The sequence below is a fragment of the Talpa occidentalis genome, unplaced genomic scaffold (genome assembly GCF_014898055.3).
Source record: "Talpa occidentalis isolate TD23 unplaced genomic scaffold, MPIMG_talOcc4v2.1 talOcc4.3, whole genome shotgun sequence".
Lineage (NCBI taxonomy): Eukaryota > Metazoa > Chordata > Mammalia > Eulipotyphla > Talpidae > Talpa > Talpa occidentalis.
Genome location: NW_023603184.1, coordinates 64,856,685 through 64,879,316, shown reverse-complemented (window position 1 = coordinate 64,879,316; position 22,632 = coordinate 64,856,685). Strand labels below are relative to the sequence as shown.

Genomic DNA, 22,632 nt, shown 5'->3' with positions numbered 1-22,632 from the left:
ATATGTGAGTCCAGGTGGCTTCATGGGGCAGAGGGAAAACCCAGAAGAAAGCTGGCCACTTTAGAGTCCTCGGTAGACCAGGTGACCATAGTTACTCAGGCCCACAGTAACAGACCACCCCTACTCCCGACCCTGAAGACAGTTCGAATGTAGGGACTGGACCAGGTCAAGAGTCACTTCTGGGGTCTTAAGGAAATCCTAACCCATCTGGGTCTCAGTTTTCTCATCTGCAGAATGGAAGTAATGGCCTCCACCTGTCAAGACCCACATGTGCAAGTCAGGCTCTCACCCTGGTGTGAGTCTGGCCCCACCTCTTGGCAACTTCTCTTGTTTCAACTGCTGATTATTGCACAAATGCCACATGCCCACCACTTGCTGGATGCTGGGAGGTGACTTCCCAGCTGTCCTCTGTAGGGGAGGCCCAGGATTTCTACATGGCATGGCTTTTGTGTCATGCAGAGGGAAGGGGAAGCTAGGGGACTTTCTGAAAGCTGTTTCTCTTTGCATAGCTAGTGCCCAGTTTTTTCAGATTGTTTATTTCAGATCCAAAAAATGGAAAAGATTTTGCAGAAGCTATTATTCATTTGAGCCAACTGGGAAATGTGAGAATTTCTAGCTAAGATTATTAGTTACTTTATTAACGTCAACATGTGTGGAGAGGGAGGGACAGTGGAGATTATGGAAGGCTAGGGATCCCACTACCAGCTACCCCTTGGAACTCTAAGGGAAAGTTCCTACCATTGCATGCTAGTTGCAGCCTGTTACCCATGCTTCAGAGAGCCTGGGCACCAGAGAGGGGGATAAATCCTACCTCAAAGAAGAGGTAGGGTGAGAGCTTTACAGAGGAGGTGTCCCTTGAATTTTGTCCTCTAGTGGGAAGGGTCTGTCCTGGCAAAAAGATTCAGTCTGTAATCTGAGCAGAACAAAGATGGTATAGGCTGGGGAGACCTGAGATGAGCCCACAGACCAGGCAGCCTCTGATGGGAAAGGCCCAGAAGGTCATCTGCCAGTGGCTGCATCTGGGCCTGGCCTGCCCCTGGACAGCCCTGCCCAATGGAACCTGGGAAGACCACTCCCAGCAGATGTTCCCCTGTGACTCAAAAGCCCACAGGTTCTGGACCCATGACCCAGCCTCCCTGAAGCCTCCTTCTGTGGTTAGCCACATAGCAGGCTGCACCTAGAGGTGCAGTTCTGGTGTTTGATTTTCCACTTTGACCAGGACTGCATGAATCTATTTGTGTTTTTCCATTTATTTGCAGTGTTTAAACTCATCAGGACATAAATCGGCTGTGTAATTAACTTTATCAAATAGTGAAATGCCTAGCCAGGTTTAATAATCTGACCAGGCTACACTAAGAATTAGAAACTCAAGTATAATTTAATCATCCCTGGGTGCAGGAGGGCCACATCTAGCCTCTGGGGTGAACAGCCAGAACTCACAGTAATAGTCAGATGCCCTCAGACGCAGAGCCTAGCAGTTAGTCATTCGAGCCACAAACACTGAGTAACCCCAGGCTAGGTGCTAGAGACACGGAAATGAAGTGGCCCTCAGTCTGGGAGGATGACAGGCAAACAGTGTGTGTAGTCAATGGTGAAGTGACAGAAGTGCAGACTAAGTCCCGGAGTGCGAGGTCACCTCTGTCCTTAGGCACCTGGGAGCACAGCAAGAGGCCCTTCCAAGGCTGCTGGGACTACCCCATTTGTGCTGCTTAACTGTGTGGAGCTGGCCCACAGTGGGGGACTGGGAAGTGGTTGCATGACTCTCCCCAAGAGTGGAGACTGACTTCCAGGGTCCCTAAGAGTTCATAAAGAGGCTATTGAGAGTCCAGATAGGGCCCCCTGGAAGGTTCCTGGAAAACATGGCCTATCAGCAGGACAAACATGAATCCCCAAGCCCAGGAACTGGGCCATGTGTGGGAGGTAGAACTCCTTGGCAGAAGTCCCTGATGCTGCCTCTGCCTCTGCCCCCTTCCATGCCCCCACTTACCGTCTTGCCCAGCAGCGTGGGTTCCCATCCCTGAGTCTGTAAATCTACACTATGGCAAGGGGAAGTGGTAGGGGCCAACACAGCCCACAAGATCCATCTGGTCCCAGGGTCTGCAGATCCAAGTCTCCCTGGAAAGCAAGAAGCAACCCAAACCCCAGACGCTGAGGCTGCAGATTCAGCTGCCGCGCCTGACAGCCTCCAGCCTGGCTGGATTAACTGACTCACGGGGAGCTGATTGCCCCCACATGCCAGCTCTCTGACCTCGCTTGGCAGAGGTAAGCCACTCCTCCCTGGCTCCTATAGCGCCTGGGCATGTCCTCATTCAAGCACTTTTCTCTTTGCTGCAAGGTGTAGCTGGCTCTCCCAAGAGTCCCAAGAGGACAGGCCATCTTTGGACTATTGCACAGCCTTCATGTCTTGCTCTGTGCTGGACACTCCACAGCAGTTCAGGGACTAAAGAATTAGGACATTTCTCTGTGGAGGCTTAGCAGGACCAACCATAGTGTAAAATCACACAGGCTCTGCACTATTGCCACTCCAGAGGTAACCATTCACATGGGTTAGGGTGTAAATGCTGCCCCCTGGAGTTGTGCAGCTTGATGATTGTGGGGCTTGAGCATCTTCCTGCTTCAAGCCCCTGGCCTTGGTGCTGACTACCTGGTCTCCCTCCATACCCCCAACCAGCTCAGACCATCATCCTGCCTCTGCTGACAGTTGGTATAATGAGCAATTCTTCCAGGTCCTGCTGTCAAATTGTGATAGTGAAAGAGAGTTCAGCTGTGGAATTAGGCCATCTGAATCCTTGGTCTTCCAGGAACTTGGGTCCTTGGAAAATCTACTCAATTAGGGATTAGAGGGCTTCTGGGCCCCCAAGATTTGTGTGGTCTTCTGGTACCACCCAGTGGGCCTGGTGACACATATGTGCTTGGGATTGGGGGGAGGTACCATCCCCAAGGACTTGCCTCATTGACTCAGTGAACAATGCCCCTGTGGCCCTGATCACCTTTTCCTTACCAGAAGGATCTTGCTTCTGGTGGCCAAGGGATGTGCGAGAATGGGCCTCTTGCACCTGACTCTTCAGACTGAGAGGATTATAGGGAGAGAGTGTTTATACTGGGGTTAGGGAGGGCTTTATGGAGAGGGTGGGCCGGGGCTGGGAATGAGTGTCAGAACTCAGGGAAAAGGTTGAATCTGGAATGGGTTTTCATGAAAATGACTGTCTAATTCATCCACCCATGGCACAGAACTTTATTGAGCATCTACTACACTGGTTTTCAAAGTGTGATCCTGGGACCAGCAGCTTCAGAAACTGTGGGGATGGAGACCAGCAATACATTTTGACAAGCCATCCAGATGACTTCAGTGCAGCTCAGGTTCGACCTAATGAGTGCCAGGACTGGGCTAAGTGTTTGGGTTAATTACTAAAATAAGTCTGACTCAGTGGTCACCGCTGAGGAACGTGGCATCCAGAAGGGAAACAGACAGAGAAGAGAAATACTCTTGAACAACGTGGGTTTGAACTTGTCAGGTCCATTTATAGGTGGGTGTTTGTTGGTTGAATCCAACAATGCCGAACCTGCATACGGAGGTCCAACATCATATGGAATTATTGATTGTGTGAAGGTCGGTACTCCCACATTGCTGAAGGCTCACCTGTACTATCGGTGGGAAAAGAGCTGCTCCAGGGGGTGGCAGATATGGGTCTGATCCAGGAACTGAGGACCCTGACAAAGGAAAGGTTGATGGCATGAAGACTGGCTCCAGCAAGAGCTGGGTGTTGGGACTAGCAGCCCCTAGAGGGCTCCCGGAGATGCTGTCCCAGCCTCAACCCACCCTGTGCCCCATTCTGACCTCTGACTTCTCCCTGCCATACCCTTCCCTGCTCCACCACCCACCTCTTCCCACTCCTGGAGTCTCAAATAGCAGCAAGTCTTTTCCTTCAGTTGTCTTGGCGGGAAATGTGTGCATACCTCCAGGCCACATTTTTTAGAAAATTTTAGAGTAAATTTTTCCATTCAGCAAGGAAACCATGTATAGATTTAGGTGCACCTATTCCTATTTTACACAAATAATTTTTTTTTTTAAAATCCTAGATAGAGTGTACCAAAGTGGAAAATGAGGGAATTTAGCAGGCTCAGCTCATGGCACTTTGTCTCATCTAATCCTCACTAGCCCTCATTAAAGCAACATCACTCCATTGTACAGATGAGGGAACAGACCCAGAGAGGTCAAGTGTCCTGCCGACACCAATCAGCTAACAAATGGTGAAACTGAAATATGATCACAGCTGCCTCTAAGCCCATGTTCTTGCTGACCTACTGTGCAGTTTGCTAAGACAACTAATCCAGAGTAAATCCAGAGTTTCTAGATGTCTTCTTGAACACTCGTCCTGATAGCTGCTCTGGGGGGAACCAGCCTGACCTGGGAGCCTGACTTGCAAAGGCTGATCCTCTGCCAAATTGAGGGGGGGAGGGGCCTTCCTGGGGGCACAAGGGGTTAGGCACAGCACAGAACTGTGAAGCTCTCTGCAGCCTCTGCAGCAATGAGTTCGATCCCCAGCCGGCCAGGGAGCTGCCCACATGGCTCAGCAGACTTTTCCTGTGTCGTCTGCTGCTCCCCTCAGCAGTGTATTTCAGTCAGTCTGCCTGTTCTGCTCCCCACTCTGTCTCTGGTGAATCTTCTCACTCCCCGCATTTCTGGCCTGTACCCCAGTTCTTATATGCAAATTTTTAAAAAAAAAATTGAGGAGAGGATAAGTCTGGTAGGGAAAGAGGAGTGAGTCAGATTTAATTTCCCACCTTGCAAATGTGCCGCTGTGTACTAGTTTCCAGCTGCATGTCCTTACATAAAACCTCAGTCATCAAGGTGAGTAGCCAAGGATGCCTGCTCCCTCTCCCTAGAACACATCTGCCTTGCACACTGGTCCATCCTGGGAGCTGGAAGGGTGAGCCTCAGACCTTGGCACCCTTCCCTGCACCCCATTCTGTGTGGCTCCAGAATGGCTGGCTGCTTGCTTTGGTTGGAGAGAACAGAAGTAGCTGTGTGAGCAAAAGCTGCAGAGCCCACTCAGAGGCCAAAAGGACTCTTTAGCCCACATCACCCCCTACAACATCAGTTCATAGTGTTGTTTACATGAATGTCCCTTATCCAGAGGTCATGGGCTTTAGAAACCTCAAATATGTGGAAAACTAAGAAATAAGTTGGTTAGGTTGCAGAACCACCTATACTGATGTGGCAAAATCCATATGTTAAGCTTACAAAGACTCCTTATGCTCTAATTCAATGTGTCTTTACTCTTTCTTTATATACACTAATAACAGGGGGTGAGGATCTCTGTAATAATAACTTTATTTAGCTATAATTTACATACCATAAAATTGACTCATTTTTAAGTATAAAATCCAGTAGCTTTTAGTATATTTAGAGTTGTGCAACCATCCCCACAATCAATTTTAGAACATTTTCATTATTCCAGAAAGAAACCCTGTACCAATGAGTAGTCAGTCACCATTTTGCCCAACAACTCCCCACCATTCCCCGGCAATCACTAATCTACGTTCTGCCTCTATGGATTTGCCTAGTCTAAGCATTTCATATAAATTAAATCATGCTTATGGGACCTTTTGCTGCTCTTTATTGTTTTAAAGTCCATCCATGCTGTAGCACTTCATTTCTTTTTTATGCCTGAATAATATTCCAGTATATGAATGTATCACATTTTGTTTATTCATTCATCAGTTGATGGGCATTTGGTGTGTTTTCACCTTTTGGATATTATGACCACATTTTTGTTTACAGATGTTTTCCCTTGGACATGTGCCTAGGAGTAGAATTGCTGGGTTACATGGAAACTCTGTATTTAACCTTTTGAGTAGTTACCAGACTCTCTTCCATAGTGACCACACCATTTTACATTCTCACCAGCAGTGTGCGAGGGTTGCATGTCATCCTTGCCAACGCTTATTATCTGTCTTTTTAAATTATGTCATTCCAGTGGGTGTGAAGTGTAGCCTGTGCTTTTTCTTGAGGACTAAAAAGATATTGAACATCTTTTTGTGTATCCATTGAACTTTTTTAGAGAAATGTCTTTTCAAATCCTTTGCCCATTTTTATATGGGCTGGTATTTAAAATATTGAGTTACAAGAGCTCTTTATATATTTAGAAACAAATCCCACATCAGATATAAGATACGCAAAATTTTTCTCCTGTACCATATGTTGTCTTTCACTTTCTTGATGGTGTGTTTTCTGTATTCCTTGCCCACAGCAAATTAGCAGGACCTGGAAGGTTTTAAAAGGCCAGCAGGCAGACAGACAGCTATGATAAATGTCTTCTCCGTGACGGAGAAGGCAGAGAACCTACAAAAAGTTTCTATAAAGCTCAAGGTGAGATCAGGCCTGCCTGATGGCGCAAGGTGTTAAGCACCGTACTGTGAAGCAATCCACAGCCTCTGCAGCACGAGTTCGATCCCCAGCCAGCCAGGGAGCAACCCACATAGCACAGCAGACCTCTCCTGTCTTGCCCACTGATCCCCTCAGCAGTGTATTTCAGTCAATCTGCCTGTTCTGTTCCCCACTCTGTCTCTGGTGAATCCTCTCATTTCCCTGCACCTCTGGCCTGTACCCCCCAGCTCTTGTATGCATAAATAAATAAATCTTAAAAAAAAAAAACCTCAAGGTGAAACCTAAGAACACATCTTGTTGGAGCTGGAGGCAAGCATCTTGAAATGAGCACTGTGTTTTTCAAGGCTTCCTACCTCCAGAAGACACATAGAGTAAGCTTTGAAGATTTAAGCTCCAGTGCTATATGCCTTCCATCAGAAATATGCCTGCAACCTCCAGAGTGTGCCTTGCACAAGACTGGTTGCTCCACTTGGAACAAAGGTGGTCTCCACCATCCCAGAGCTGACAGAAAGACAGTGAAGGTGGATGAGCATCCGAACCACCATACGAGGACTCCCCCCAGGCAAGGGAAGGCCCCAGTCACAGAGCAGTGCCCTGTGTGCATGGCCCTCAACTGCCACAGGCCTACCGAGGGGAACAGGACAGCTACTCTCATTTTATAGACAAGGAAATGGAGGTTAGAGGACAGGACTGACCCAGTGTCTCCCGGTGAGGAACTCAGCAGGATAGAACCAGTTTCAGCCTCTCAGGTTGGCAGTCTTTCCATTAGTATACTTTTTTGGTTTTAAAGAAAAAACAATTGTGTACATTGTGCAAGAATTTGGCTCATTTTCATTTAAGACTTGCTGGCCACTGGTGTCGGCTGCAGGCACACACTAGTTTGTCCCGGGAGCACCCTGTGCTCTGTACGGTTTTGGGCTGCCAAACTTTGCTCCAGCAGGCCCTTCTCCCTGGAGTGCTTTATCCAGCTCAGCTCAGCGCTGAGCTCCCTAAGCCAGTGCCCACTTTTCTAATTCATCTGGCACCAAGAGTCCCTTTGGACTCTGGGTGAGTGTGGACTCCAGGTTGGGTGTGGACCTCCCCAAAGATTGTAAAGATATAAAGGATCACTCTCTGGTTGCAGGAAGAAAACTTGGGGCTTCTATTTGTATTGAAATGTTAGCTTTACCTCCTTGGCTTCATATAATCATATATATATATGATTTATTCTGTATCACACAGTATAGCATGCTAGTGTACAAATTACATTTTAAATATATTTAATATATAAATAAATGTAGCAATAATAGGAATGTGCCCCTCCAAATTTAATTTTAAGAACAATTTTAAAGTAATTACTTGAGGAGAACTGTGAATCACTTGGGGACAAGAACTGTTTCTCTCAGACCCCATGGCAGCCTGGACGGGAAACATTTAAGTCTGTCTATCCCTTCATGGGAGGGAGTGAGGGGCACCTCAGTTGACCTGAAGACCACCTCTCCTCCATCAAGCTGCAGGGTGCATAGCCAGCCCGCATCTCCCCCCAGCACATGACCCTACAGTGGCCCCTTCATTACCTTGACTTGCCCCAGCACCTTGAGTCCTGAAGGGTTGTCAGCTGCCGCCATTAGTGGCCTGTCCGAGAACAGACAGGCCTTGGCAGGAGATGGCAGTAGGCTCGTGGGCCAGGCATGGCTCCCAGCCACAAACACAGCCCATGTTGTGACCCTGAGGTGAAGGAGAACGGGTGGGTGAGCCTGGACAAAAATCAGAGGGGACAGACACCTGTGGCTGGTGCTGTGCTGTTTGAACCATGGCTTGGGAGGGGGAGCAAGCAGATCTGAGTGCAGGCTGTGGTCCCAGGGACCTGCAATTTGAGTCTTCCTCCCTCCTCCCCATCTGTAAATAGAACAGGCAGGGCCCAGCCAGGATTAGTCACTCTCTCATCTTGGGCCACAGGGATGGACAGACAGAAGGGGCTCCACTAGGCCTCTCCTCCAGGACTTGCACCAACCGTCCTACCCTTGCTGACTCGCAGATCAATAGCAGTCCCTGCCCTCCACACTGGAGGGCTTGTGCATGCCCACGCACAAGCACCCCCAGAAGAAAGGGCTCTGGGCTTGTGCACGTATTAGCTCATTTTGTCTTCACAACCATTTTGGAAAAAAATATAATTTGTCCCCATTTTAAAGGTTCAGGGACTGGGCCTCCCTAGTGGCTTCGGGGTTAAGTCTCAACGCTATCACCATGATGGCCCACGACAGGAACCTGAGTTCTATGCCCAGCCGGGGAGCTCACCCACATATAGCACAGCAGACCACTCTTGTCTCACCCGCTGCTCCCTCAGCAGTGTATTTCAGTAGATCCGCCTGTTCTGCTCCCCACTGTGTCTCTGGGGATTCCCCCTCTGGCCTATACCCCAGTTCTTCTATGTAAAAATAAATAAAATCTTCTAAAATAAATAAATAGTTTTTTAAAAATTAAAAAAAATAAAGTTTCAGGGACTGAGGCGCGAAAGCATCCAGCCAGTAAGTAAGTGATGGTTGTGGTTGTGATTGGGCCCCAGCACCTTGGCCAAGAGCCTGTGCATTCAGGCCCTTCTGGGGATTCTGCCCCAGTCCCTGGCCCACAGGCCTCCCTCCCTCAGAGCTGAAGGGAAAGGGGTGGGAGGCATCACAAGGAGCCATTACAACCTGTTGTTTCCTCTCCCAAAGTCTGAATTTTGGTGGCAAAGTGCTTTAGAAGTGCTTATGTTTTGTTTCCCATAAGTTTCATCCTGAAACTGCGGGAGCTGAAGGGGGTCTGGTGCAGTGACTTGTGTTCAAGAAGTCACCCAGAGAGGCTTAGTGACTTTTTGATGTCCCAGGATGAGCTGCGGCCGAGGCTGGGACACCAGCCCCGCCTTGGCATTTCCTACTGTTATGGCTGCTACCTCTGTGCTTCCCAAAACAAAGCAAAGGTTCTGAGCAGTGAGCCTGGGGAGCCAGCCCCAAATGACTCCCTTCCCTCCCGTGATGCTAAGTCCAGACTAGACAGGGTCTAGGTCTCATTGTCTCTTTTCTTTTGAGTTGGTTTAGTTTTATTTTGAGCCTGTAAGCCGAGTGGGGTTCTTCAAGGACCAGCGGATGACTGTTGTGCCCTGGGCCCTCCCTAACTTCCCCTTCAGAACTCAGGTTCTCTTGGCCAAGAACCCCAGTGTGCCTGGGCTGCTCATGGCCTCCTTTCTGCCCATCCTCTCTGCCCCCACCACCCTCCACACACACTAGACATGGGCACCAGATCTTACTCATCTTTATAGTATTAAGAGCGTTCAGTATAAGGCAGTTACTCAGGAGACAGGAGGTGAACACGAGCAAAGATGGAAACAGCTTTTGTCCAGGAGGACACCTACTTGGAGCCACCAAATCACTAGCAAATGGGGAGAAGCTAGTCTGGAGGTCTCTGTGTAATTACTATCCCTCCCTGTAATGATGCCCCGTAGCCGAGAGGCTGCTGTCTCCAGGAGGCTGAGGTGCTTGGGTGTATCTGTCCAGCCTTGACTGGCCACAGGGATAGTTTACCCGATGCTGATGTAAAAGCCTGGTGTCACCTGAAAAGCCCCATCATGACTCATCCCTCTTCCCAAGAACTGGAGAGGAAGGATGTTCTGGAACCTTTCTTTGCCTGCTGCTGGTACAGTGCTATGATCAGAATTTGCTTAATAATTGCTGACCAGGGTCTACCTCGTGGTGCAGGGGTTAAAGTCTCAGCGCTGTCAAGCTATCATGTCACGACAACATGAGTTCAATCCCCAGCCAGGGAGCTGACCCACATATAGCGCAGCAGACCTCTCCTGTCTTGCCTGCTACTCCCCTCAGCAGTGTATTTCAGTAGATCTGCCCGTTCTGCTCCCCACTCTGTCTCTAGTGAGTCATTTCACCCCCCTCATCTCTGGCCTACACCCCAGTTCTTGTATGCGTAAGTAAATAAAATAAATCTTAAAAAAAAAAAAATTACTGACCAGCATCTGCTGAGGGCTTACTAGACACCAAGCAAGCTTTGTTCTAAGTACTTTACACATATGACGTATTTAATCCTGCCAATCCCATCAGAAAGTTAGTATGTCCGTCTCCCGTTTATGGCTAGGGAAACTGAGGCACTGACAGGCCCAAGGTGACACAGCTAGCGAGTGACAGAGTCAAAATTAGAACCCAAGACTTCTGACTCCAGAGCTGGCTCTTGGCTCAGGCCCTTCCACCATGGGCACTCGGCTCCGAGCTGGCACTCTGGGCACCATCAGGAGGCCCATCTGCTCCTGAGAGGGGGGTCTGTGCTGAGCAAATATTCTCAGAACCACAAAACATTCTCTCCCACTTTGCAAGAAAGGGCTGTCCCCTTCAGAGCCCAGAGTTGAGTAGAGGGTGAGAAGAGTGGAGTCCTGGCTGGGGCTTGCCTGTCCAGTGGGTATGGCTTCTCCATGTGAGAGTCCCCACAAAAATGGCCCTAAAGAGGTGCAGCTCATCTGGTCCCTGGTATCCTGTGAGAAAGACTGGGCGATGCTTGGAAACCAAGTCAAAGGTGCAAGAGGCCAATGGAGAGCCAGTACTTGGCAGAGACGGACAAACACGTGTCCCCCACTTTCAGAATGGACAGTCACTGTGCTGCCTTCCATGCTGACCTCCTCTTAGCCAGTGTGGTCTCAGCCCCGCCACTCGGATGGATCACTGTGCCCTGTGTGGGCACTAAGACTCTTGGTCAAGTTCAGACTGCAGGGGCCACCAGACTGTGTCCTATTCTTCCTTCCCTCGCTACTCTCCTGCCACTGACCATCCAGCCTCTTGAGCCTGTTTGCTCCTCTTTAAGTTGGGAATAATAACGATACCAGCTGCGGGGGTACCTGTGAGGACTAGATGGGCTTCCCTTGCAGACAGGCTTCCAGCTGTGTCTAACACACAATAGGCATCTCATAAACAGGAGTCGCCGCTGCTGCTGCTACCTCATAATATCTCCAGGTCACAGTTTCAAGACCTTTTAAGACTACATTGTCTGTCATGTCAGAACAGAGATTGTGACCTCCAGTTACAAAAGTGGAAACTGGGGTCCAGAGAGGTGCAGGCACTCATCAAGGTCGCACAGCTGGCTCGTGGCAGAGTTGGGCCACAGCCTCCTGGTCGCCCAGCATTAGTCCTAATACCACTCCCCTCATCTCCAGTTGAACAGATCCCAGGAAGACTGTTGTGAAAAGTGGAAAGAGGGTGTTAAAAGCCTACCGTGTCACTGATTCTGGGTAGGGTAACCCTTCAACATTGAAATGCCCTGCAAACTCAGGCTGGAGAGGCCTCTGGACTTGGGCTCATATTAATGCTCTTATGTGCCTGGAATGAAATAAGATAGTGTAACAAAGGAAACAGACTATTAAAACACAGTTATTGAAATATATTTTTTAAAAGATGTATAATAGTAGGGCCTCCCTGGTGGCGCAGGCAGTTGAGCGCCGCGCTATGAAGCTGTCCGCAGCCTCTGCAGCACCAGTTCGATCCCAGCTGGCTGGTGAGGGTCCCACATGGTGCAGCAGACCTCTCCTGTCCCACCCGCTGCTCCCCTCAGCAGTGTATTTCTTCAGTCTGCCTGTTCTGTCTCCCGCTGTGTCTCTGGTGAATCCTCTCAACCTCCCACGCCTCTGACCTGTACCCCGGTTCTTGTATAAATAAAATAAATAAATCTTAAAAAAAATGTATGATAGTAATACACACTTTATTCCTACTTTAAATAAGATCTAGTGATAGGTCTACTATTTACTATAATTTTTATTTTTAAATTTTCTCCCCATCCTTATTGAGTTATGATTGAAAATCATGTATTTTTTTTTACATTTTAAAAAGACAGATTTATTAGGAAAAGGAGAAAGAAAAAGAGAGGCACCTGCAGAAGGGCTGCATGTTCAACTGCATGTATGTTTACAGCGTGCAATATGATTTTTGATGTATATTGTTGTATACATTATGAAAGCTTACCACAGTCAATCAACATACCTATTCCATCACATAGTTACCATTTGTGTGTGCAGTGAGAGTACTTTAGATCTAATCTCTTAATAAATTTATCATACAGAGCATTATTATCATTATTAATAGTCACCATGCTGTCCATTAGAGTCCCAGAATTACTTATAACGAAAATGTGTACCCTTTGACCAACGTTTCCTCATTTCCCTCATCTCAGCCCCTAGTAGCCATTCTACTTTGCTTTTATGAGTTTGATTTTTTTTTTATTATGCTTATAAGTGAGAACATACAGTATTTGTTTTTTGTGTCTGACTTATTTTCCTTAGCATAATGTCCGACTTATTTTCCTTAGCATAATGTCCTCTGGGTTAGTCCATGCTATTGCAAATGGCGAATTTCCTTCTTTCTAAAAGTGTGCCACATTTTATTTATCCGTTCATCCATTGACAGATCCTTATGCTGTTTCTCAGTCATGGCTACTGTGAATAGTGCTGCAGTGGACATGAAGAGCAGAAATCTCTTTCAGATAGTGATTTCATTTCCATTGGAGGCATCTCCAGAAGAGGGATTGCTTGATAAGGTGATAGGTAGTTCTAATTTTAATTTTTTGAGGAGCGTCCTTACTATTTTCCATAGTGACTACACCAATTTATATTCCCACCAGCAGTGCACAAAGATTCCCTTTTCTGCATGTCCTTGCCAACATTTATTATCTTTTGACTTTATGATGTCTTCCTAGCAGGTGTGAGGTGATATCTCATTGTGGTTTTTGATTTACACGTTCCTGATGATTTATGATGTTTGAGCATTGTTTCATACACCTGTTGGCCATTTGTATGTATTCTTTGGGAAAATGTGGATTCTGGCCTTTGTCCATTGTAACTGGATTATTTGTTTCTTTAGCTACTACTAGGATGAGTTCCCAATATTTTGAATATTAACCTCTTATCAACTGTATGGTTTGCAAATATTTTCTTCCGTCCAATAAGTTGCCTTTTCATTTTGTTAATTGTTTCCTGTGCTGTACAAAACATTTTCACTTTGTTGTAATCCCATTTATTTTTGGTTTTGTTGCCTGTGATTTTGGTATCAAATCAGAAAACATTGCTAAGGCCAATGTTAAGGCCTTTCCCTGCTATGCTTTTTTCTAGGAGTTATATAGTTTTGGGTCTTACATTTAAGTCTTTAATCCATTTGAGTTGACTTTTCCTTACTATCGGCTTTGTAATATAATTTGAAATTTGGTGCCTCCAGCTTTGTTCTTCTTGCTCAAGATTGCTTTAGCTTTCAGGGACTTTTTTGGTTCTCTATCAACCTTAGGGTTGTTTTTCCTATATCTGTGAAATACACTATTGGGATGTTGATAGCAAATACTTTGAATCTGTAGATCGCTTTGGGTAGTATGGGCGTTTTAATAATATTCTTCCAATTCGTGAACACAGAATATCATTCCATTTATTTGTACCTTCTTCAGTTTCTTTCATCAGTATCCCCTGGTTTTCAAAGTACAGATCTTTTACTTTCTTGGTTTAATTTATTCCTAAATATTTTAATCTTTTTAAAAGTAAATGGGATTGGGTCTCCCCGGTGGCGCAGTGGTTGAGCGCTGGGTTGCGAAGCTACCCGCAGCCTCTGCAGCGCTGGTTCAATCCCTGGCCACTGGGGTCCCAGAGGGTCCCACATGGCACGCAGACCTCTCCTGCCGCCCGCTGCTCCTCTCAGCAGTGTGCTTCATGATTCTGCCTGCTCTGCTCTCCCCTCTGGCTCAGGTGAATTCTTTCACCCTCCTGTGCTTCTGACTATACCCAGTGCTTGTATAAATAAAATAAATAAATCTTTAAAAAAAAAAAAAGTAAATGGGATTGTTTTTCATTTCTTTTTTGGATAGTTCATTGTTCGTGTATAGAAACAACTGAATTTTATATGTTGAGTTTATAGTCTACAGCTTCACTGAATTCATTTATTCTATCAGGTTTTTAAAAAAGATTTATTTTATTTATTTATGCATACAAGAACTGGGGTGTAGGCCAGAGGTGCAGGTTTGTGGTGGGGGGAGGCTGAGAGGATCCACCAGAGACAGAGTGGGGAGAAGAACAGGCAGATCTACTGAAATACACTGCTGAGGGGAGCAGTAGGCAAGACAGGAGAGGTCTGCTGTGCCACGGAGGTCAGCTCCCTGGCCAGGGATAAATCTCATGCCACAGTGGATGGCGATAACTTGATAGTGCTGAGATTTAACCTCTGAACCCCCAAGGAGGCCCTTAATCAGATTTTTTTAGTGGAATCTTTAGCGTTTTCTTTTTTTTTTTTTTTTAAGATTTATTTTTATTTATACAAGAACTGGGGTATAGGCCAGAGGCACGGGAGGGTGAGAGGATTCACCAGAGACAGAGCTGGGAACAGAACAGGCAGACTGATGAAATACACTGCTGAGGGGAGCAGCGGGCAAGACAGGAGAGGTCTGCCGCGCCATGTGGGTATCTCTGTGGCCGGCCGGGAATGGAACCTGAGTTGCAAAGGCCGTGGACAGCTTCACAGCGCTGTGCTCAGCCTACTGAGCCACCGGGGAGGCCTCTTTAGGGTTTTCTATATGTAATTGCATTCATTCTCCTTTAATGTTTGATAAATTTATCACCTGAAAACAGAGTCAGTTTTACTTCTTCCAAGTTGAATGCTTTTATTTTTCTTCTTGTCTGATTCCTCTGGTCAGGACTTTCAGTACTATGATAGATAGAAGGGACAAAAGTGGCCATCCTTGTCTTGTTCCAGATTTTAGAGGAAAAGTTTTCAGCTTTTCACCATTGAGTATGTTGTGAAGTGTGGGTTTATTTCTATATGGACTTTATTATATCGAGATACATTCCTACTAAACCTAATTTTTTGAGTTTTATCACCAGGGTATTGAATTCTTTGGTCATATCCCACTGCAGTCATATTCTCAAAGTGGATCTCATTCACTCATTTAGCAAACATTGAACACCAGCTGTTTGTCAGGTCATGTAAAAAATGTTAAAATTCAAAGCCATGTAAGATGAGGTTTCAAGCCTCACTGGTGGCGCAGGTTGTTGAGCGCCACACTGTGAAGCTGTCCGCAGCCTTTGCAGCGCCGGTTCATTCCCTGCTAGCCGGCGAGGGTCCCACATGGCACTGCAGACCTCTCCTATCTCGCCCACTGCTCCCCTCAGCAGTGTATTTCGTCAGTCTGCCTGTTCTGTTCCCTGCACTATCTCTGGTGTATTCTTCTCACCCTCCCGCACATCTGGCCTGTACCCCAGTTCTTGTATAAAAGTAAATAAATCTTAAAAAAAAAAAAAAAGATGAGGTTTCCCTGCTTTCAAGCTGCTCAAGGAAGCACATCAGAGGTATCATTCCAAAATGTAGAGTTAACTAGCACAAGAACATATCTGCCCTTCCTGGCAATCAAAAATCCCACCCAGCAATGATGAGGTTGGAGTTAAGTGGTCTCTCCTAGATGGTAATGCTGTCTATAGCATAAGCCTTTTGAAAAGAAGTATGGTACCACATAGTGTTGATCATGAAATTTCTATACCCTTCTTACTCATTGTGAATTTTTCCCAAAGAAATAATCCAGCAGGAAAGACGAGGAATGGGGGACAGAGGTCCTTCTCCCCACTCTTCGTGAACCTGTGCCCTCTCAGGAAAAGGCTGAGCCTCCCTCAGTCTGTGCCCCACCCCCTACACTGGCACATGCTAGTGCTGATGAAGGCTTGCGGATGGATGTTTGAGTGTCACCAGCTGCCGTGGACCAGTGAGGGAGGTGGTAGGAGAAGCAGCGTGGGAGGCCTCCGCTGATCAGACCCTGTTTTTTCTTCCAGTCGCCAAAATGCCAGAAGAGATGGACAAGCCGCTCATCAGCCGCCACCTGGTGGATAGCGATGGCAGCCTTGCCGAAGCCCCCAGTGAGGCCCCAAAAGTGGGCATCCTGGGGAGTGGGGACTTTGCCCGCTCCTTAGCCACACGCCTGGTGGGGTCTGGCTTCAGCGTGGTAGTGGGGAGCCGCAACCCAAAACGCACAGCTGGGCTGTTCCCCTCAGCAGCACATGTGACTTTCCAGGAGGACGCAGTGGGCACCCCTGAAGTCATCTTTGTGGCCGTGTTCCGGGAACACTACTCCTCCCTGTGTGGTCTCAGCGGCCAGTTAGCCGGCAAGATCCTGGTGGACGTGAGCAACCCCACAGAGCAGGAGCACCTTCGGCACCGCGAGTCTAATGCTGAGTACCTGGCCTCCCTCTTCCCCACCAGCACAGTGGTCAAGGCCTTCAATGTCATCTCTGCCTGGACCCTGCAGACGGGCCCAAGGGATGGAAACAGACAGGTAGGTGCTGGGGAGAGCGCAGGGTGGTAACAACCATGACAACCTTAACCGTAAACAGCTTCTACTGAGGGCCCTCGGTGCTCCAGACCGGTGAGTGCATCCTCAGCTCATCTCATATCACCACTGTATTCTATTTTACAAAACTGGAAACTGAGGCTCAGAGATGACATACTAACACCAAGTACCACAACAGTGAGTTGGGATTTGAGGGCAGTTCCAACAAATCTCAAATCCACGTTCTTCATTTCTTAGTGGCAAAGAGGAAAACATTGATGGATTTTTGTTTACTGTTTGAATCAAGAAGAGGTGAGCGGGCCTCCCCTGGTGGCCCAGCGGTCGAGCGCTGGGTTGCGAAGCTGCCCGCAGCCTCTGCAGTGCCGGTTCTATCCCTGCCACCGGTGAGGGTCCCACATGACGTGCAGACCTCTCCTGCCGCCCGCTGCTCCCCTCAGCAGTGTATTTCGTCATTCTGCTTGTTCTGTTCCCCGTGCTTCTGACTGTACCCACTGCTTGTATGAATAAATAAATCTTAAAAAAAAAAAAAAAAAGAAGAGGTGAGCCTTGGCTTTCAGAATTGGGCCCAGAAAGAAGAAAGTGATACATGTATGTGCCAGGCCCTGAGGACTTCCCAAACCTTATCTCATTTACACCAAGAGCCTCTAAGAACTGAGAAGGTTTTTCTGGGGGTGGAAAATGGCTCCAGAGAATGCCCAGAGCTGCATACAGTTCTTGGCTGGAGGAGCTCTTGCCAGTACATGGTGCCAGAAACCAGAGGCCTCCTGTAATTACCTGAAGGAAGGATCCCAGGCCTCATCTGTGTGGGAGAACATCCAGTAAGTCCAGCTCAGCCGCCTCCTCTGCCTAGCCCCATACCAGCAGTGGGAGAGCCCCAGGTGCCTGCTGCACACTGGTACTCAGGTATGTGGACAGGCCAGGAGCAGCATGTGAGTGTTGGGTGACAGGGTCAGGAGGGAACCAAGCAAGCGTCAGACTAGGAAAGATTTCCAGGTTAGGCTTGCCTGGCCCCACCTTCTATTATCAGGCACAAGGAGCAGGAGTTCCCAATGTACCTACACCAGTCCCCTCACCTGGAAAATGAGGACTGTTGAACCTACCTGCAGAGTTGTGGTGAGGCTGAGGGATGGTAAGAAGTGTGGCACTGGGGCATCAGTATAGGTGGGCCAGACTCACCATGGCAGTGGCAGCAAGGCCCATGGGGCATTTGGGGAACTGAGGACTGCAGCATGCTTCCACTGGAGCCTATGGTGGGGATCAGGGGGCTGTGAGGCTGGGACTGGCTCATGGAAGTCTGTGGCACTGAGGGGGCCAAGGAACTTCATTGAAGGGGACACTTCTGGACTGAGGGACTGAGTTGCAGGTATAGTTATATATTTGGGGCTGTATGCAAAGCCCAGCTGCTGAGTGACAACCCCCCCCCCCAGGGCAGGTCGCAGTCTTCAAAACACCTATCGAAGGGACGGCTGGGGCTGTCTCACTGGGCATTCTGCTTGTGGAGGCTGAGGGCAATGAACTAGGTAGGATGCTGTGTTAGGTGAGCCCTCGGTAACCCTTCAGTGGTGGGCCTGCTGGACATACCAGGTCAGAGGCTGGGAGGCCACAGGGCTCTAAGAGTGGCCTATGAGACCGACACAGCCTTAATTGACAAGTCACTGGGCCTCAGTTTCCCTGCTGTTCAATGAGGAATTTGGCACAAATACTCTCTGAGGCCTTGCAGCCTGTGACCGCATCTTATTTCCCCCTTTGCCATCCCTCCAGGTGCCCATCTGCAGTGACAAGCCGGAAGCCAAGCGTACTGTCTCAGTGTTGGTGCACACCATGGGCTTCACACCCGTGGACATGGGCTCCCTGGCCTCTGCTCGGGAGGTGGAGGCCATGCCCCTGCGCCTCCTTCCTGCCTGGAGGGTGCCCGCCCTTCTGGCCCTGGGGCTCTTTGTCTTCTTCTATGCCTACAACTTCATCCGGGACGTGCTGCAGCCCTACGTACAGGAGGGCAAAAACAAGTTCTACAAGCTCCCGGTGTCAGTGGTCAACACGACACTGCCGTGCGTGGCCTACGTGCTGCTGTCCCTGGTCTACCTGCCGGGGGTGCTGGCAGCCGCCCTGCAGCTGCAGCGTGGCACCAAGTACAGCCGCTTCCCCGACTGGCTGGACCACTGGCTGCAGCACCGCAAGCAGATCGGCCTGCTCAGCTTCTTCTGTGCTGCCCTGCATGGGATCTACAGCTTCTGCCTGCCGCTGCGCCGTTCCCACCGCTACGACCTGGTCAACCTTGCAGTCAAGCAGGTAAGCACGGCCATCTCCTGCCCTCGCTCCGCACCTGGCAGGGAGTGTGATGTACCTGTGGGCGCACCCTGTCAGCTCTCATCTGTGGATCTGCTCTGACTGTCCAGTGCCCATGTCCTACTGTCTGTGATTTTGAGTATCAAGACAAAATATGAAAATCTCTGTGCTCTGGGGCAAAGCCCAGGTGGGGGAGACAAACAAGCATTAAGTGATGGGCGGGGGGTGTCTAGAGGGTGGTAAGTGATAAGGAGAAAAAGCACGTAGGAGAAAAAATGGGGGTGCAGGAGGCCTTGCTGAGTGGGTGATATGTGGGTGATTTGTGAGCAAAGGTAGAAGGAGGTGAGAGTGAGACAGTGGCTGGTAGGGGAGCAGCCAAAGCAGAGGACTGCGAGGAAGAGCCGCAAGTTTGGGGAATCCTGAGGAGGTGCTGAGTGAGGCTGGAGCTGGGCAGGCCTGAGGAGTTGAAACCAGATCAGGGAAGCCTCAAGGGCCAAAAAGGGCTTAGGCCTTAGATTTGAGTGAAAAAGAGAGCCAGACAATAGAGGGTCGAGGCAGAGGCTGGGAGACCAGCTGGGAGACTGTGCAGGAACCCAGAGGTGATGGAGACGTGGAATAGGGTGGGAGCAGCAGAGGAGCGAGAAGTATCAAAGGCGTATTTGAAGCGGAGTACACAGAATTGTGGAGGGACGAGGGGTGTGGAGGGGTGGTGATGGAGGACTCCCGCTTTTGGCCTGAGCACAGGCAGGATGGAGTTGCCATCAGATAAGATGGGAAAGGCTGCAAGATTTAGGGATAGGAGTGGCAACTGTGACCATTCATTTAGGAATCCCATATGGTACTCCTACCAGCAGGCTTCCTGGAAATGGAGGGCCTCTGGCCAGCCAGGGAGCAACATAGACAGTATCAGTTGGCACCTGAACCCGCAGAAATAGGCCCTTGATGCTCCCTCCTCATTTATAAGCTCACAGGCCTGAATCTGAGTCCCAAGGTCAGGTCTGCAAGCAACACTGCCTTTCTCCTGCTTGATTCCAGCCCCAGTTCCTAGGCTGGTGCCCCAGTCCTGCCCACTCCAGGACACAAGCCACTTGCCAGCTTTGCCCAGGTGCCAATGAGATACTTTTCATCCACCCCACTGCTCCAGTCAGGTGATCCCTGAAATTCCTGTTTGGGATACAGGGAATCTGGTGAGATCCTGGTATACCCACCATATAGCCATCCTGCTCCCAGAGAAGGACCAAGAGGTGGGGGGTGGGGGACAGGTATTAGGGTGTAGAAAAGGGGCACTGCTACTTGGGAACTCAGCTCCTGCTCTCTCAGGTACCCTGCTTCACTGCTGTAAACTTGTCAAATGCCCTTGTTCTTCCCCACCCATGAGCACCTGACATCATTACCTCTGTAGGCTGTGGCTTTTCTAAGAGAAAGGAAGACCCCCAGACTTCAGGTGAAGAAGCAGAATGCCTGCTAGAAATGAAAGGAGAAAAAAAATAGTGACAAACACTTAAGAAAGCACTTGCTTAGTTCCAGGGACCATTCTGAGAGCCTTACATGCTCAGTGTGAATTCATTTAACCCTTCTCTAATCCCTCTAAGGTGGCTTCTATACTATTCTTTTACAGATGAGAAAACAGGGACAGAGTGGTTAGGTCACTTGACCAATGTCACACAGCCAGTAAGTGGGAGAGCAGGGACTCAGATCTAACCATTGTGTTCCAGCGCCACTTTCATAACCATACAGGGAAACAAGTCCAAATGAAGTCTTGACTAAATGATCCCAGAACTCAGTTCATTCACTCATTCATTCACTGAGCACCTGCTCTTGTCCCCGGCCCTAGCTGATATGGGGGATCTCGGGGCTAAGACCAGAGCTCTGGCTTTGAGTCCTTCGCTGTTGCTGATTGGAACAAAGACCTTGATCTGGAGCAAGTCACAGCCCCTGTATTGTGCTCAGGACCCTGATTGTAGAGCAAGGACTGTCCCAGTGCTAATGATTTTGGCGCTCTTTGATGATACTACCTTCTAAAAGGAGCCAGCCTGCTTAGCCAGAGGCTCTATGTGGCTGCTCAGGAAGTGGCACAGTGTTTGCTGCCCCAGAGGTGGCAGATCTAGGTGGCAGGTGCTCCAGGCAGTGGGTGGGAAAAGGTATTGCCCCCTCACACCTAGACCTCTAGACAACAGCCTGAACCCTCCCTCCCGCCAGGCTTTGTCTGACCACCTTTGTCTAGATTCTCTGCCCGGGCCTATTAAGGCTGTCCTTGATACTCTGTTAACCCAGTTTTGCCATGTTGCAAATACCAGGGCTCGAAGGGGCGCGTGCAAGGTAATTTTCCTGAGTCCAAAGCCCTTCAAGGTTGCTGGTCCCTGTGGTGGTTGCCAGGCAACCTTCGCTCCCACAGGAGAGGATCACTCTCAACGACAGGTAGCGCCTGTCACACAGAGGGGCTTAACTTGCACTGTGGAGTTCTGGAGGGCAGGGCCAGGGCTACATGGGTATGTTCGTGTCAGGGATAGCTAAAGTTGGGGGACTCGGGGGTGATGATGTTAGCACAGAGCAGAGCAGCCAGAAATGGCCAGTTGCCTGGAGGTATTCAAGCAGATGCTGGTTAGCTGTGCCCTCAGGTTCTGAAAGTGGGCATCTGAGGCTGAGCTTCATTCAGTCCTTAAGGGCAGGGCCTCTAGCACCATTGTGCCCTATGTGTGACTCTCCCAACCTGCGTTCAGCTGCCTCGCTTTAGGCGGGATGTGCTTACTACCCTGGCCACCCAGGGACCATGTTAACTTGGGCACAGGAAGCTCTTCAAGGCTTTCATCAAGTCCCGGAGATTTGGAGTGCAAAGATTTGGAGACAGAGCTGTATCCCAGCTTTAGGAAAAAGCCTCTGAAACCATGTTTACTGACAGTATCATTACTAACAATAACTAACATTTGTATTTTAACATTTGATTTGTGTGTGTGGTTCACTAGAAATGCACTTCAGGATCAAAGGCAATGTTTAACCCCTGCACTGTTCTCCTCACTCTATCCCCCAAATCTCGTTAAGGCTTGCAGAAAGAACCATCTGATGCCTACACGGATCTTGTCACTACTGAAAAGCACTTGGTGACTCCCCACTGTCCTTAGAATATGATAGACCACGATGTAGCCATGCTTTCTCATCTCCCCCCCTACTCCTGTGACATCAAACTTGGGGCCCATATTGTCCTCTGAATGGGCAGAGGTCACTCCTCTCAACCTGAACTCCCCACCCTGTGACAGCCTGACAAACTCCTATTCCTCCTTCAAAACCTTGTTACGCTCCCTCAGCCTATCCCCCTACATTCCCTGTGCCCACCTCTGTTGCATTTTGCCTATGTTTCCATAGTTTTTCTCATGCATCACTTTGTAATCACTCATTTCCATGTCTGTCTTCTTCCCAAACTCAAAGTTCCATGACTGGGTCTTCTACCCTTTGAGGTCCGTGGTTCCTATTACACATTCCCAGTACATGTTCATTGAGTGACTGACTGTTAAATTGGCCACCATGAAGCCAATACCAGGCATCTGTTAAGAGATGTAAACTTGGGGCCTCCCCGGTGGCGCAGCGGTTGAGCGCTGGGTTGCGAAGCTGGCCGCGGCCTCTGCAGCGCTGGTTCAATCCCCGGC

General features: G+C 48.8%; 1 protein-coding gene and 1 long non-coding RNA gene across 3 annotated transcripts in view; one reads left to right on the top strand and one right to left on the bottom strand.

Moving 5' to 3' along the window:
* Positions 1–22,632, top strand: part of STEAP3 (STEAP3 metalloreductase) — a 48,335-nt gene that overhangs the window by 12,062 nt on the left and 13,641 nt on the right. For both annotated transcript variants that reach the window (XM_054699637.1, XM_037523246.2), the window contains exons 2-3: positions 16,191–16,690; positions 18,467–18,994. In XM_054699637.1, the coding sequence (XP_054555612.1) occupies positions 16,199–16,690; positions 18,467–18,994 (1,020 nt within the window). In that variant the 5' untranslated portion in view covers positions 16,191–16,198. The remainder of the gene's footprint in view (positions 1–16,190; positions 16,691–18,466; positions 18,995–22,632) is intronic.
* Positions 3,210–11,293, bottom strand: LOC119255761 (uncharacterized). The gene is made up of 3 exons (XR_005127528.2): positions 11,247–11,293; positions 7,948–8,098; positions 3,210–3,711 (listed from the first exon to the last, which is right to left on the bottom strand). It is a non-coding gene; the product is annotated as an uncharacterized LOC119255761 (long non-coding RNA).